Consider the following 16,378-nt stretch of genomic DNA (forward strand, 5'->3'; position numbering starts at 1 on the left):
GGTCCAAGCACGAGTATTAGAGTAACGCTATCTATTCTGCTGGTTGCGGCTGGTGGCTGGTATTGGTTTGTTGTGAGAGAAAATTACTGCTGGCTGGCTGGTGGCTCGCAACTGATGCTAGTTTGGTGTGAGAGAAAAACACTGTTTGCCAGCAGAACGGAGTGAATTTAGGTGGCAGCTAGCTTTACACTAGTGTCATATCATTTGCAGTTCATATAAAAGTCTATTTTTATAAGTAGGTGTTGATATAGCCTACATCGTTGATACATAATACATATTCCACCGACCTTATCCTCTCAAGTAATATGTTAAAATTTATGTTTTCACTAGAGCACGCTTCTCTTCTCTCTTCTCTTATTATCTCTCCTCCACCTCAGCGCTTATGGATGGGGCAACAGATACAGCCCACTTGCATGTTTTCCTATACTGACACTAGGCCCTTGTTTAGATGCACCATATAAAGTTTTTTGAAAGAGAATCTTTGTACATTTAAAGTATTAAACATAGACTAATTATAAAACTAATTACATAACTCTTCTGTAAACTACGAGATGGATTTATTAACACTAATTAATCTATCATTAGCACATATTTAGCAATTTATTGTGTAGTCATGGCCTAATTAGACTCGTTAGATTCATTTCGTAATTTACAAGCAAACTATGCAATTAATTTTTCATTTCGTCTAGATTTAATACTCCATGCATGTGCCACAAGATAGTTTTAGAATTTTGAATTTTTGCATCTAAACAAGGGGTAGCTGAAGTGCATCTAGGCCGATAGATGGTAATGGTAAGTTTCGGTAATTAATGGCAACCGTATGCGACTAACATGTATTTTGAAGGAAAAATAAATGATTAGAATAGTCTCATATGAAATATGAAAGGAGACCCCTCAATTCAAAACAATCATGCGTGCCAAGGACTCAATTCCAAAGATTAAGGACATTTCTAGTCTCAAGTGTCACAAGAAGATGAAGGACACTTGATTTAGCTAGGGTTTATAGTTTTTAGTTCTTGACCGTACTATTAAGAGGGGTTCATGAGTTAGTAGTTTGACCAAAATTGAGTTGCCCTTAGAAATCTTGCACACTCGCTCAAAAAATAGCCCAAGATAGTCAAAAGAAGTCAACAAAATACTTGGAAGAAGAAACAATCAAAGTAACATTTAAACTTCAAGTCAATTCAGCTGAAAATCAAGAAAAATAGTAGCACCGGTTTAACCGATGACCCATGCATCGGTGCATCCGATGCTTGGCGGAAGGACCGACGCCCTATCGGTCTATCTTCTCTGAATGCAAGCAGAAGTCAAGTCAACAAACTCTATAGCACCGGTTGAACCGATGATCAAACAGATATGCACCGGTGCAATGGACTTACTTTGTTCCAGAGAGCATGTTTGGGTGGCTGTGATTCGCCTTCAGCACCGGTTGAACCGACGCCTCAGAATCAACCATCGGTGCATTGGATGTATTATGTTACAGAAAGCTTGTTTGAGTTGACAGTGAACCTCTTCAGCACCGGTTGAACCGATGCACCTACGGAGCATGCACCGGTGCAATGACGCAAGCCTGGATACTGTGTCAGAACCCCCAAAGGCTACTATTTGGACACAGAGAGACCGGTTGAACCGACGCCTTCAAATCTCACCCGTCGGTTCTTCCGATGGTCATGATTTTTCTGCAGTTGACTTCCAACGGCTATGTGACCCTCTCCACTCTATATAAGGGCACCCCTGGCTCATTTGAACTGCCTTTGACGCATTGAATACCTGAGGCCACCCTTGAGAAAAAGAGAGAGTGCTTTGAGCAAAAGAGTGAAGATCTAGTACATTGATTGTGCTTCAACCTTTGCAAGTGTAGCAAGTGTGCTTGAGCTAGGGCCAACTGAGTGTAGGTCAAGTGAAGGCTTAGGAGCTTGTTACTCTTGGTGTTTGACGGCACCTAGCCAGTCTCGGTGATCGGGAGGTTCTTGGTGAGCTCTTGGAGTTTATGGGAGCCCCAAGACAAGAAACTTGTACACGGTGTGAAGCTCACCGTTCCGGAGATGGAGAAGGAGCATTCTTAGTGATCACTTGCTCCTTGGTGAAGCAAGGGAGCAATACCCTTGTTTGGGTGCTCCAACGTGGATTAGGGGGAGCGTCAACTCCTCGATACCACGGAAAAAAATCCGGTTGTCTCATGTCCTTCGTATTTACATTCAAGCATTAAATTTCCTTTATTATGATCTTGCTCTTTTTTGCTTGTTTGTATAACTAGGACAATGGCATGATAGTTTGATCTCTTGACTAGAACTTGTTCTTGCTAAGTATGGTTCTTCCTATGAAAGATGATCATGTTAGTATATTCTCCTACCTAAGGACCCTTTGCTAATATGCTCTAATCATTAGGTTTCAAATTTGTAGATTGGACAATACTAGTCTAGACTAATAACTCTCTAGAAATTTGAAAAAATTCTAATTCAACCCTCCCTTCTTGGACCTCGATCTTTCAGTAGCTCATGCAGCAGAAAGCAAGCAGAGAGGGGCATGCCACTGCCATAGAGGAGCACGCGGAATCATCGCTCGATGAGATGATGATGCTGATCATGCGAGATGCCGCCATGCAAAGGCCGGCGGCAGAAAAAGCAAGCAGCCTGGTCTGCTCCGGTGGGAGATGCTGACGCCCTCTCCGGCGGCAGCCACACGGTAAACAGTGCCCGTCTTCACCGGCGGGCGCGCCTGTGCGCCTTTCTTGTTTGCGGGGAGCCCCACCACGCAGGATCCGAGTAGACACGCACGCACGCCTACTGATACCGAGCTTAAAACACAGTCGTCAGAGAGTTCGTTTTTTTTTTTGGCCTGCAATCTGGAGTACCCACGTCACGTGAACCATTCGATCTTGATCGAACGTCTGAACTCTTTTCTTCTTTTTGTTCTTTCTCGGCGCATCACGTACGGGCAATGCTCAATTGCATAGCGATCTATTGCAGCAGCTAGGCTGAAAAGCTCTTGCAGCAGGTGGAACATCAAATTTAGCCCATTGGGGTCATTTTAGAAAGGAGGAAACTTAGAAAGAAATTTATTATCTTGTTTTGTCTTTGAAGAGGTCCGGCAAGTAATGCAATGCAGCAGAATGCAACAGCGTCAATTAACAACTGTTCAGCTTGGCTTAAAACAGCTCTTTTTTTTCTAGATAATGGAAGATTGGCTTAAAGCAGCTAAGCAGACGGGAAGCACAATGTTGGCAGAAGGCACGGCAGCTTTTAGGCCCTCAGCTTCAATTCCCCTCGTTTTCTTTGCGCGAAAACTAAACATGGTTGTCTAGCAAAAGCAGCGAGTACCGAACATGCCCTTCGGAGTTTGGCTCGCGGTGCGTGGGTAAATAAAAGCTGTCACGATTCCTTCCTTCAAGTCGCGGAGGATCATTTTATTAGTTGATCCCATTGCAACAAATGAATTTGTTTCGTGTAATTTGAGTCTGAATCAATACGAAGAGTTCACGTAGAACTTGGCTTCTCTCTATAGTGATAACCGGAAGAAACTCCGGAGCACCTTTTTCTCCATTGCTCTTTTGCAAGGAACTGTTGGCATCATCTCGGTCTCTTTGTCCCCTCTCCTTCTTCCACCGCAGAGGCTGTGGTGGCTGCATTCAAGGCCAAGTTCGGTCTTCCTTTTTTTATGGAGAATTATTATCCTCTTAAGTTAGGGTATTTGAATGACCAGAAACGACTCATTTTCCGAATTGTGCAGCCGACGCGCACAACATGCTATCTACATCCCAAAAAAGAGTTTGCCCTGGTTATCATAAGGGCAAAACGCTCCCAAGAAATATCAATGAAAGAATGGATAGGCAACATTTTATAATTTCAGTTACTTTTTTAGTCTTTTTTTTGTGTCATGAGAAGTTATGTTGGCTTTTTGTTTCATTTTACTCTTTTTACTGCTACAGATAAAAACTATATAATTATCATATATGTATAATTGCATGTGCGATAACATATATGGATAAAATAAAGTAGAAGTTTACGTGATCGAATCGTGGATGGAGAGCTAGTCTGACTCGCAAACCGGATAGACTAGGTCCCACATATTGATGATAGAAGTTGGATCAAATTAAAAATTAAGGTAAATATTACATATTTTAGATAAAAAAAACTATCTAAAACAAATGAGTGTACCTGCAGTAGGGGAAGAATAGAGGAAGTGACGGGACGAGGACATAGGGATGAAAACGAAAATGGTAGTTACTGGTTTCCGATGATCGTTTTCGAGTTTTTGCCGACTTTTAAGGCTAAATGAAAATGAAAACAATTATCGAAAAAATAAAAACGAAAATAGTAAAAAATATGAAAACGAAAATGAAAGTGATTTGAGCATCTTCCGATCGTTTTCAAAAAATATGTATTTTTGCGGTATTTTTCCGAGTCTCCGAGAGGGTAGCTGCGGCGGTCGCGCGCGCTCACGCTTGCTGACCCGGGCCGGGCCAGGCTTGTGGATCGCCCACCAGTTGGCAGTAGTTGCTGCTCGGCCGGATCCCGACACGACCGCCTCAAAAGCCGCGCCCCACCAAAGCGAGCCGAGGACGCTGCAGCCTGCCTGCCATGCTCGCTGCCGAGGACTCTCCACTCAACGGTGTATCCTACGCCGCCGGTCCGCACCGCACCCCCGCCGGAATCCCTGACGACTTGGTAGCTCGGTGCCCATGCTCCCCGACCGTGCCAAAAGAATGGAAAAAAAATACTATACAGAAAGAATAACGGTACGATGCTTAGAATGTTTCATGCGTGTCGCATTCTCTTCGCCACAGTGAAGTTCGGCGTCTTGTCGATTGCTCCGGCGGTAGCGGAACACCAGACCATTGTTAATGCAAGTTTTATAAGAATTTTATAGTCTCGTTCACAGGCGTGTCAGGTAGATAAAAACGGTGACGTGGCATGAACTCTATGAGGAGAGAAAATACTTAGGTTTCACGGGGATGAAGTTTGATGTAAATTTGTTACCAAGACTTTTGAAATGTGTCATATACTGTAGCTACATATATATTGAATAGTGAAATGAAACTACTCCATCCGTCTCAGAATATGGCTACATTTAGATTTTTCAAAGTCGAATTTTATTAACTTTGACCAACTATATCTCTAGAAAAAGTTTGTTTCAAATAGAAAAGGGTACATATTATAATAGTTGATTTCACGGTAAATCTACTAACATAAATTTTAGGTTATTACAACATTTGACTTTGAAAAAAATTCTAAACCTAGCTATATTCCAGGACAGAGGGCTATCTTGATGATTGTGACACGTGGACCAGAGTTCGAACCCCTAGCCGGTCCACCCCCACACCATAGCAGGATGTGGCCAACTGGGCTACCGTCAAGTTCTCGAATGAAACTATAAGATTATTCCATTTATCAAATTAAACTGTTTATCGAAACACACTATCACTGTTTCAAAAGTAATATATCATCGTGTGTTTCCTTACACAATCTCTTTGATATATTTAATCTAAGCATCATGCGATAACTAAAAACTATCATAAAATGAAACTATGCAGCATTAGAGGCTAGATCGTAAATTAGCCTCCTTCAACCCTGAGGACCATGGCGCGAGGATCATGGTTCAAACCTTAGCTGGTCCACCACCCACTCTACTAGGGGTGCGACTAAGGCCTTCTCTAGTGGCCGCACCCACATCCTAGGTGGCAACGGGAGCAACCGAGGTAACACTGAAGCAAGCACACATTCAAGGAGAGAGAGAAGCATCGAAGCCCATTTTGGGTTCGATTCCTCACGACTTAAAAAAACGAACAAGTCCACTTGTTGCACACCTGTCAGACGAAAAGGAATCGCGATGTGAGAGAAAAGGGAGAAGGAAGGTGCAGTTGGGCCTGACACCGTTGGAGGAGGAACAGATTTTCAAAAAAGCAGAATCTTTCATCTTTTCTCTACATACATCGCACCCATCGCTGGAGAAGGCTTAACTAGGCTACCGTCCAATTCTCGAATAAAACTATACAAAACTATTTCATTTATCATTAAATCTATAAAGAGATGGTACGGCACTTTTAGAATCTGTTTTAGGAAATACTCTATAAAGAAATGAAAATGTTGAAACCATAGTTCTCGTTTCTGTCCCCATCGCGATCATGACTCCTACTTACGCTTGTAATGGAACCATTGCTCGTAACGGAACGCCATTGCCCATGTCACCCAGTCAGTGTCGCTTCCACGAGCCCATGAAACTATAGAGGACATGTGTGGATATCCACACAATTTCTTTTTCACTGCCTTGCCTAGGGCGATAGAAACCTAGTCTTTTTTTTTCCTTTTACACGACTGGAGTGGCTGTCCTGGCCGGCCGGGCCTCCGACTGCTCGTCAGTTTTGCTTTGGAAAATAAATGAGAGAACAATCCCTTTTCGATCTACTTAAAATGATTTTGATGAAAATTCTTGACGAGCTGTCAAAAAGAAAAAAAACACCTGTATCTGCCAAAGGAAACCACAGTCGACCGATTTTTTTTTTAAATTTAAGCAAGCAGGGGAAAGAAACCCAACACGAAACGAGCCCCTATAATCAAGGGCGCCAGCAGGAAATCAAAATCAAAGCAAAGATGGGGACCAGCATGCAGGCCTTTATTCCAGAGGAGCCCGCGGCGTGAGCTGCTGGTACCCTGCCGCTGGGCCCTACCTGCCGAAACAGAAAAAAAAACAGGTAGGCCCCACGCCCGGAACCGGAAGACCAGCAGCCAGATGGCCGGCAAAGCAGGCAGGCGAGCTTTTTGCAGAAGCCCCCTCCGGATACCCCCGAAATCGCACGGCCGGGCTCCGCGGAAGCGCCAAGGGGCGGAAGCGGAAGCTTCTTCTTCCTCTTCTGCCCCCTGGCTTCCCCGCCGGCGTCGTTGCAACGATCGCACCAGCGGCCTCCTCCACTCGCTACGCGTATAATTAGCAGGAGCAGCGCGACGCGACGGGGCAACGGCCGACGGCGCCGAGGAATAGGCAAGCGGACACCCTGTCCTCTTCCTCCCTTGCCCACACCTCGCCTTCGCCCGTCAGCGTCGCCCAATTGCCAAAAGGATATAGGCGGGCTGCTTGCCACGTTGCGTTGCGTGGCGTGCTCGCTCGCGCTCTGGGCTTTTCTTGGCCGGAGGCGGCGGCGGGAGGGGAGGATCTGACTGAGCGCGGTCGCCGGCCCCGCGGCCCAGGAAGGAGTCGGGGTGTCGCCCTCGCCCACGGCCGGTGCGGAACTCGGTCCCCGTCCCGGAGGAGGTGAGGTTGAGATTTTCTCCTTCTGCCCCGTCGCTTCCCCTGTTCGTCTTTCCGGCGCTGGCCTCTGGTTATCGTTTTGTCGCCTTTCGTTTTCTTTTCAAGAACTGGGATGGGGATACGTCGCGTTCGTTGGCCCTTTCGAGGGGGGATCCGGTCGGGATCGGTGCTGAATTTGGCCTCGAGGGCGTGGTGTGCCTGCGTTTCCTCTCCCCTTTTTCTCGCCGGCGGTTGTTTGCCTCCTCTTCTCGTGGAAGAAACAGAGCAATCCAGCTGGAACGGAAGGAGCTCCTCTGTTTCGCGATTTCATGGTGGCCGCTGGTCCGTCCCGTCCCGTCGTTTGCTGAAACAAAAGCGCGACGAAATTGCTGCCAGATATGCTTCCGGCCGCACCAAATTTGACGCAACGGTGACGGTTCACCTGCAAGCTTCATTCTTGTTTCTTCTCACGGTCAATCCTGCTTTTTTTCTCCGGCCTTCAGAGCGCCGCGGCTCTGACATCCCAGTTGCGGAACAAGGGATTGTTTGGTCCCCGCAGCAAATTCTACAAGTTTTGTTAAATTTTTGTCAGGAATTACATAATTGGTACTACATGTTCTGCTGCATTCCTCACGACTTCGTTTTGTTTCTTTGAGTATTTCTGATCACATTATCCCAGAACATAGTCCTTTTGGCACGCCTCAAAAAGCCCTTTTGGTAAAGCAAGAACCAATTAATTCCGGTGGCGGCGTGGTGCCATACCAACATGCCCTAAAAACGAGTGGTTGACCTGGACCCACTACCGTCCGGCAACAATGGAAGTCACCTTCGATGAAATTCAGTCCGTATTTGTAGCTCTCTTTCCGCTTCAGCAATCGGCTATTTATCAGCAACATTAACATGGTTTAATCTCGTCCCAGCAACTGCGGGCTCTGATCAACTCTGCCCTGGTCAAAGGGTGTTTGTTGACCACGATCCTTTTCCCTGGCTGGCCAGACACCCCAGCTTATACACGGCTGCTTCTGTCTTGAAAAATGAAAATTAAGCACCACTAAGGCTAGTCTCCATGGGTGTTTTATGAGCACAATTATTTAGTTATCTAGACTGAGAACTAGATAATTGTGCTAGATGAGTTTTATGGTGATAAAACTCTCCTCACATCCCATGAAGAATCCTTCACTCTCCTTGTCATGTTAGCAAAATTGATGATATTTAATATTATAAAATTATTCATGAAACTCCATTGAGACTGGCCTAATGGTTAGCACAAGTCTTGTTAACAAGGCACGTTTTGGGACCATTTCATTTTTTTTCTTCTTGGAATTAAATCCTCATTTCATCTCTATTTTAATCTTTTTTTTCGTTGTCACCCACTGACAGCTCGTCAAAATTACTTTGTTGACTCTCCTTTTCCTGCACCCGGAGGCTGATACAGTACAGGAGTTGTCTGCCCTTTTGCTGAGCTCGTATTTTTATGGCTCTTTAATCTGTAGTTACTCATCTGATGGTTACCAAACCAAGGGATAGAGTGCAGAGCGTTTTATTCTTTAGTTTAATGGGGAAATTCCTCTTGTCTGTAACCCACTTAACTGCAAACCTAATGCAGTGCCTTTAAATTTTTCCTTCCCATTTTCACTAGCGACTAAGAACATCACATTAGCTTTGTCCACGTAAAAAAAATCATTTTCTTGCAAAAAAAATGGATACTTGTTTTGTACTCTGAATTCTGGCTGTCATATTCCCTTGATACTTTGCTCAATCTCTACTCTATTCCAGGTCTATCTGTGCCATCTCTTTACAGCACTACAGAATCCGTAGACTTTCAGTCCTCTGCTTCCTTCAAAATGTCAGGTACATCTGCAAACTATTTCTTTTATCACAGTGATAGTATAGTAGCTAGTCCATTCTTATCACAAACTTAAATCCTCTTGCTCTTTCTGAAGTGCGGCGTCGCTCAGCAAGCATGGAAGGGCTGTTCACGCTTGATGACAGGAAAGAACGGAGGTCAGATGTGGAGAATTCGGAGGACGAGAGAAGGCGGCTATCCATCGGGTCGCTGAAGAAAAAGGCACTGAACGCATCAAACAAGCTCACACATTCACTCAAGAAGAGGGGAAAACGAAAGGTGGAGCATAGGGCCTCGTCCTTCACAATCGAAGATGTCAGGGATGAGCAAGAGGAGCGTGCTGTCTTTACCTTCCAGCAAGAACTTTTGAATCGGAACTTGCTACCTGACAAGCATAATGATTATCACTTGTTGCTGAGGTTGGTGCACCATGAATACTGTACACACTGAAATCTACAATGGATAGCTCCTTATCAGCATAAGACTGACAGTTGCAATTCCACATTCTTGTGGTATATCTGAAGGTTTTTTAAGGCTAGAAAATTTGACACCGAGAAGGCGATCCAAATGTGGTCTGAGATGCTTCAGTGGAGAAAAGAGTTTGGAGCGGATACAATACTAGAGGTGAGGCTAATGCTTCTAGGTTAGTTGACACAGTAACATTATGGCCGTGTTCGCTGGCAGCGATTTTCTTTTGGTTCATAAGGTTGTGTAGTCTTATTGTGAGAAATACCTTTCACCATCTTAAAGTGGTAGCTCTTAGCATGCAAGAGATAAATGCTAGTATGTCTTTACTTGCAGAGTATCATCTCTGATCTCAAATCCATTTGCCTCATGAAACCCTTAAAAGCTATAACTGAAGTCTATCAATTGTAACTAAATCTTGCAGGACTTTCATTTTGAGGAGCTAGACGAGGTGCTATGCTATTATCCTCAGGGCTACCATGGAGTTGACAGGCAGGGAAGACCAGTATACATTGAGAGATTAGGGAAAGTGGAACCAAACAAACTGATGCACATTACTACGGTTGACCGGTACATGAAGTATCATGTGCAAGAATTTGAGAGAGCCTTCAGGGACAGGTTTCCTGCATGCTCTATTGCAGCGAAAAGACATATTGATTCGACAACCACTATACTAGATGTCGATGGCGTGGTATGAATATTCTTTTCGTATTAAAAGGATTTATCTCTTGAAACATTAGCTTAGTAACCTCTTAGTTTCCAACCGAATATAGTGTGAGTAATGACTATTCCTGCAATATTCCCTGCTGATTGAGAATCATAATGCAGGGTCTCAAGAACTTCAGCAAAACAGCAAGAGATATGTTAAGTAGAATGCAGAAGATTGACAGTGACTACTACCCTGAGGTATGTGTACTTTTGTTGATTTTCTTTGTCAATACTTGGTGATTTTCTTGGTCTAGACTTGGTGCCAGATCGGTAACACTGTATTCGTATGCTCAGACACTGCATCAGATGTTTGTTGTGAATGCTGGTAGTGGTTTCAAGCTACTATGGAATTCTGTGAAAGGTTTTCTGGACCCTAAAACTGCCTCAAAGATACATGTGAGCATAAATGATCTCTGGAGTTGCTTTATTTCCTGCGTTTGTCAAAATAAGTGGTATAGATTTTGATGGAGCCTCAATTGTAGGTTTTGGGAACAAAGTTTCAGAGCAAACTTCTTGAAGTAATAGATGCAAGGTATGATTTCTATAGTGCTGTTTATAACCATCTAAGCATAATTTCCTTATCATAATTACTGTATCCCATTAGCTTTAGTTGAGTATGTTTTCTTTTGCTATTTATAGCCAACTTCCTGAATTTTTGGGTGGAACGTGCACTTGTGCTGCTGAGGGAGGATGTCTCAGGTCTAACAAAGGTCCATGGAATGATCCAAATGTCATGAAGGTAACTTGCATTAATTTATTTCATATCCATATACCCATATGGCAACATCTGTTATTCTTATTTGGGGTTGCATTATGAGATTCTGTTTTAGAATTAGTTATCTTTAAGATTAAGATAATTTTGAAACGGAAATGTATTAATAACTTCCGTACATCTTGTACTGGATATAATTACAACTTGGATGTTTTTTCCCCCCTATGAAACTACGAGTTTAAGTGGAATTCAGTGCATTTGCTCTTATATGCTGGTCACACATACAAATCTTTCTATCTTTCTTCAGATTAACTATGAGCATAAATTTTGTGTAATTCATATTGTAAATCTCAGCTGAACATGCCAATTAGGTTGAATATCCTCACTCTAGTTTAATGAAAGTTAACAAAGATGATAGCTTTTTTATTCGCAGCTTCAGTAGAATACTACAACTGTATTTGATGCATGTTTTGATAACCTTGTCTTTTCCATGCACCATCTGACAACAGTAGTACTTTGTGTCATTGCTTGTAGCTTGCACATAACAAGGAAGCAAAATTTACAAGACATACCAGACGTTTATCTGAGATTGAGCAGCGGAGGAGTTCGTTTGCTAGGCTACATCTTTTGAAGGTAAGCTCTACACTCTGAACCACTTACTGAATCATGCCATATTCTTTAATATGGATGAACCCTTCAGTTCCAAAGATTGTAAGGGGTCTGCTGGGTATTGTACATATTGTCATTTCTTCTTTAATGGAATGATATGCAGCTCTCATGCGCATTCAGGAAAAAAATGTATGAACCCTTTTGCTACATCAATCATATTTATCGGCAACTACTTACAATTATGTTTCTTTTCGTCTTTTGGATGACAGGGTAGAAACAGTGACACGTCAACTGTGGAGTCAGGATCTGACATTGATGATCTAGGTTCTCCAATGCTGAGAAACACAGTGGAGAGAAGCACAGTGGGGTGTAGTCGATTGGCTCCAGTTCGTGAAGAGGTGACATTTTAAGTTCCAATAATGTAGCTTATCCTTGTCGTCTTGTCCTAATGCCAAAAAAAGTGTGGTACTGAAGCATATGTTTTTACATAGATGCAGATGAGAGCACGAGACTCTGCAGCTTATTACAGTTGTGACGATCACTTTGTTGTGGTGGACAAAACGGTTGACTACGGTCGAGGAGGATCAATGTCGGATAAAAGCAACGCATCAGATGTAAGAGCTAAAGTTCGACCACTGAATACCAGCACAGCAGCACATATGGCAGTGGCAGGTATGTTCTCACTTGTTTTTCTGAAATTTAAATTTCTGTATTATCACGAAGCTGCTACTTTTTCATTTGCTAGACATCTCCACTCATTTTCCTGATTCTGAAAAGAAAGAGTTAAATACACCAGCGGCCCTCGAACTTGTCCCCAGGTACCATTTAGGTCCACGAACTCGCAAAATCGAAATCTTGCACCTTGAACTTGTTAAGTTGTGCCACTTAGGTCCATACCCCTTAATATGGCGCCACGTGGCATGAATATATGCAAAAAACTCCTCCAAAGTTGCTATCTTCTACATTCATCCCCTCCCCCTCCCATTCTATCTCTTTCTCTCCCCACACGCCTCCCCTGCTTCCTCCGCCAGTGCGCCGCCGCCTTGGAGCTCGCGGCCGCCGCCCCCTCCTTCCTCCCTCCTCCTCCTCCTCCCTCCTCCCTCCGCCGCACCGAGCTCGTCCCATCTCCCTCCTCGCGCGCGCTACTCCACAACCCGCACGCGGCCGCGGCCGCGTGCCCCGCGGGAGCTTCGGCCCGCCTCGCCGCCCCTCCCTCCTCCGATGCGGCTTCCTCCGAGCAAGCGCCTCCCTCCTCCGGCGCGGCTTCCTTCGAGCAGCGACGACAAGCGGCGGCGGAACCCCGAGCCCACTCCCTCGCCGGTGCCCCTCCCTCCCTCCTCCCTCCTACTCCTTGCCGGAGCTCGAGCGGATCTGGGCATCCCCCCGCCTCCTCGCCGCGCCCGCCCGCCATGCCCGCCGCGCCCGCCGCGCTCCGGCAACGCGCGGACCGCCATGCCCGCCGCGCCCGCCGCGGCCACCTCACCCGCCATGCCCGCCGCGTTCGCTATGCGCGCTGTGGCCGCCACGCCCGCCATGCTCGCTGCGGCTGCCGCGCTCGCTGCGCGCGCCACGGCCGCCCCGCGCGCGGAGGACAAGGGCTGCGGGACCTGCTCTGCGCCGGGGAGCTTGAGACCGGGGTCATGACCGGCGGCGGAGGTGGTGGCTGCGGCAGAGAGGCGCGGCGCGTTGACTGGCAGCGGAGCTGCGGCCCGCGGCGGAGGTGCAACCGCCGGCGGAGATGACAGCCCGGACTCTGGGGACGGCGACCGCGGCAAGGGTGAAGCCGGCGTAGGACATGCCACGCGCGCCGGTGTGGGTCTCGGACAAGCGGGACGACCGACAGGGTCGTCGCCCCACTGCAACGAGCCCGGCCAAGTACGGCGGGGCAGCAAGGCCTCCGCGTCAAGGAAGCGAGGTCTCCTTCCCTGCCATCACAGGCTCCTGCATCCTCGACGCCTCGTGGCTCCGTCACCGCCGTCGCAACCACTCGCCGGTGAGCCTCACCGCTCCCTGGAACGTGTGACGCGCACGCTCCCGCCTCCTTTCCGCCGCCTGGATCCGCCCCTTCCTTGGCGCATCGCGGCATCGAGCGGAGGAGCCGAGTCGGTGGGGCCGGCACACGTGCTCGGTGGCGGAGCCACCGGAGCAGTGAGGGGGAGGAGGCGGCAGAGGGAGCAGGGAGGGGTAGGGGCGGCGGAGGGAGCTAGGAGGAGAGAGCGCGGCGGAGGGCACAGGGGAGGAAGCGGCGGAGGGCGCATGGATGGGAAGATGATAAAACTTAAGGGCATTTTTGCATATATTCGTGCCCCTTGAAGGGGTATGGACCTAAGTGGCACAACTTAACAAGTTCAGGGTGCCAGATTTCGATTTTGCGAGTTCGTGGACCTAAGTGGCACCTGGAGACAAGTTCGAGGGCCGTTGGTGTATTTAACTCGAAAAGAAATATCCTCACTCTGGACTGATATAGTGCAAATAGTGAGGTCGGATGAGTACATGCAAAATGCTAGCTTTACAGTTCATGCATGCCATGGTTATATGTCGAACTATAAGAGACAACTACCATTTCAACAGTAATCTTGTGTTAGAGATGTCAACATTGTTGATTTTCTTGTTTGCCTTGGATAGCATGCTGCTCAAGTGTTTAACCCTACTGAACATCTGTTGCATTTATTCTTTTGAGTTCATCCACTGATTCTTTATTCACATATCTTTGCTCTCTATAGGTCCCTCACGGAATAGACAAGGTACAGTAGTACCAAAAGAGGTTTCGGATGAAGGAACATTCCATCGCTTCTTCAGATTACTGCTGGCTTTGATTGTCAAAGTCTTCGCCTTCTTCCACATAGCATATGATCAGCATAGGACAAGGGTCAACAACCCACTACCTCCAGCCGAACCTGAACCGGTTTCTGACGATCATCCGGCAGTAGAGACATTCAGTGTAGACCGCATCAGTCCTATCATAGAGCGCCTTCAAAGGCTCGAAGGCAAAGTTGATGAGCTTGGCAGCAAGCCCCCAGGGATTCCCCTAGAGAAAGAACGATCCCTCTTGGAGTCGTGGGATAGAATAAAATGTATTGAGTCTGACCTGGAGCGAACGAAGAAGGTAACCATCCATTAAGTATGTCAGTTTATCTCCATTTCTAACTGCATGAATAAAAATTAGAGAATATTTTGCAATTCCTTCGATTTTATATTGTTAATTAAACATGATACAAGTGGAAATGTTGGCATTCAAAATGTTGGGATGCAAAAGACCATAGGATGTTGGGATGCAAAAGACCATAGGATGTTACAACATTTCTGACTAAAATATTCCAGTTTTCAATAAAACAAAGAAGCGGAGGAATAAGCATAGCATTCTCATGCATCCTTGAGTTAAGATGATTCAAGACTGTCCAAAGAAATTTGTATCTAAATGTTGCTGCCAATCTCGAGTGAAAATAAAAGTCCCTCTTTTGTTGGGCAGGTGCTGCAAGCTACAGTGATGAAGCAACTGGAAATTGCGGAATCACGGGAGGAAGTGATTCGGGCTAACCTTCGAGTAATATGAACTGCTTCACTTTCTTTTTCTTTGTCGTCCAAATTGGATAGGTATCATTGCATTGTTGGTCTCACAATTTTACTTGTTTATGCAGAGACGAAGATTCTGTGCATAATAAGGAAATTACAGCAGCTGAATTTATGACATCATCAGAGGATTGAGGGTACATGTTGCAGAGGAAGTGCATTAAAATTCGATTGGTCAGGTGAAGGCTGTGCATTTTTATTTTCACAATATTGGCGCAAAGGACAATGACTATGGATAGTAACCCCCCCCCCCCCCCCACCCCCCTAATTCTCTTGTAATAGAAAGAGGCATGCCCGTTTTTCATGTTAAAAGAGAAAAATGTTAGGATGGATGGCAATGGTTAGAAAGGTATAAATGTGGAAAATAGGTGGTACAGATATGAGGCAGTGTGCCTGAACAAATGTGCATATGGTGACATACATGCACATTTGTGTTCTTTGCCAAAGAATGGTGTGGTGTTATAAACTTGTAGAAACTAAGGAAAATACTCTTCCGTCAGAGATTGAGAAGGGGCCAATTGCAATTGTCACTTTGCTATCTTTTCTGAGTGCATTAGTTACTACTTGCTAGCTAACCTTATTGAGGCTTGCTACTACGATGAACTCTGTGTTCAGTACCAGGATGATGTTACATTATTACATAGATGGATCAGGGGCTGCAAGAGCACGCCAGTTGTGTCGGTCGTTCCTCTACTTGTGCTTGTGGCGGAATCTGTGATATGTGAAGGAAGATCAACTCCTTACATTTCAGAAGTAGGACTCTTTCAAGCAATCAAGGCAAGCTGATAGAGTTGTGAAGTAGGAGAGAATAGGGACCAAAACCCCACCTCTCAGCAACCCTAGGAGAATGAATTCGTGTCTAGTTTTAGATCACATTCTTTGAAATAAGAGTGGATGGGTGGCTGATTACACTATATAGACCATTGTCAATCTTTTAGCTAAGACTTATCTCTCTTTGTAGCTGAGAAAATCCTTGCAAAAAGAAGAGGGCAAAATATTTCTTGTTAGATATTCTAAATGAATCTCTTAAATTGGATAAGGGCGAGTGGATGGGTGGCTGATTACACTATATAGACCATTGTCAATCTTTTAGCTAAGACTTATCTCTCTTTGTAGCTGAGAAAATCCTTGCAAAAAGAAGAGGGTGAAATATTTCTTGTTAGATATTCTAAATGAATCTCTTAAATTGGATAAGGGCTACATATCTCTTCCTTGACCCTTCTCGGAAAAAGGCCCGCTCCCTT

The 16,378-nt window shown here is 45.4% G+C and overlaps 1 protein-coding gene across 6 annotated transcripts; it reads left to right on the forward strand.

Annotated features, from left to right (window-relative positions):
• The first annotated feature begins 6,745 nt into the window (after positions 1-6,745).
• Positions 6,746-15,674, forward strand: LOC120712106 (phosphatidylinositol/phosphatidylcholine transfer protein SFH13-like). Of its 6 annotated transcripts, none has more exons than XM_039997825.1 (15): positions 6,746-7,248; positions 9,001-9,075; positions 9,168-9,489; positions 9,595-9,694; positions 9,960-10,226; positions 10,364-10,441; positions 10,538-10,639; positions 10,726-10,775; positions 10,883-10,982; positions 11,490-11,588; positions 11,834-11,962; positions 12,056-12,236; positions 14,288-14,670; positions 15,034-15,108; positions 15,203-15,674. In XM_039997825.1, the coding sequence occupies exons 2-15, from the start codon at positions 9,069-9,071 to the stop codon at positions 15,221-15,223; spliced, it is 1,914 nt and encodes a 637-aa protein (XP_039853759.1). In that variant the 5' UTR covers positions 6,746-7,248; positions 9,001-9,068; the 3' UTR covers positions 15,224-15,674. The 6 variants fall into 6 exon arrangements, with proteins under 6 accessions (XP_039853759.1, XP_039853760.1, XP_039853761.1 ...); XM_039997826.1 differs by having other exon boundaries at positions 6,794-7,253; XM_039997827.1 differs by having other exon boundaries at positions 6,794-7,248; positions 9,026-9,075.
• The last annotated feature ends 704 nt before the right edge of the window (positions 15,675-16,378 follow it).

This window comes from Panicum virgatum, chromosome 6K (assembly GCF_016808335.1).
Source record: "Panicum virgatum strain AP13 chromosome 6K, P.virgatum_v5, whole genome shotgun sequence".
Lineage (NCBI taxonomy): Eukaryota > Viridiplantae > Streptophyta > Magnoliopsida > Poales > Poaceae > Panicum > Panicum virgatum.

Coding starts and splice junctions, on each gene's coding strand:
- LOC120712106 (XM_039997825.1), top strand. Junction 10,640..10,725: donor AAACTGCCTCAAAGATACAT/GTGAGCATAAAT, acceptor CCTCAATTGTAG/GTTTTGGGAACAAAGTTTCA. Junction 10,776..10,882: donor CTTGAAGTAATAGATGCAAG/GTATGATTTCTA, acceptor TGCTATTTATAG/CCAACTTCCTGAATTTTTGG.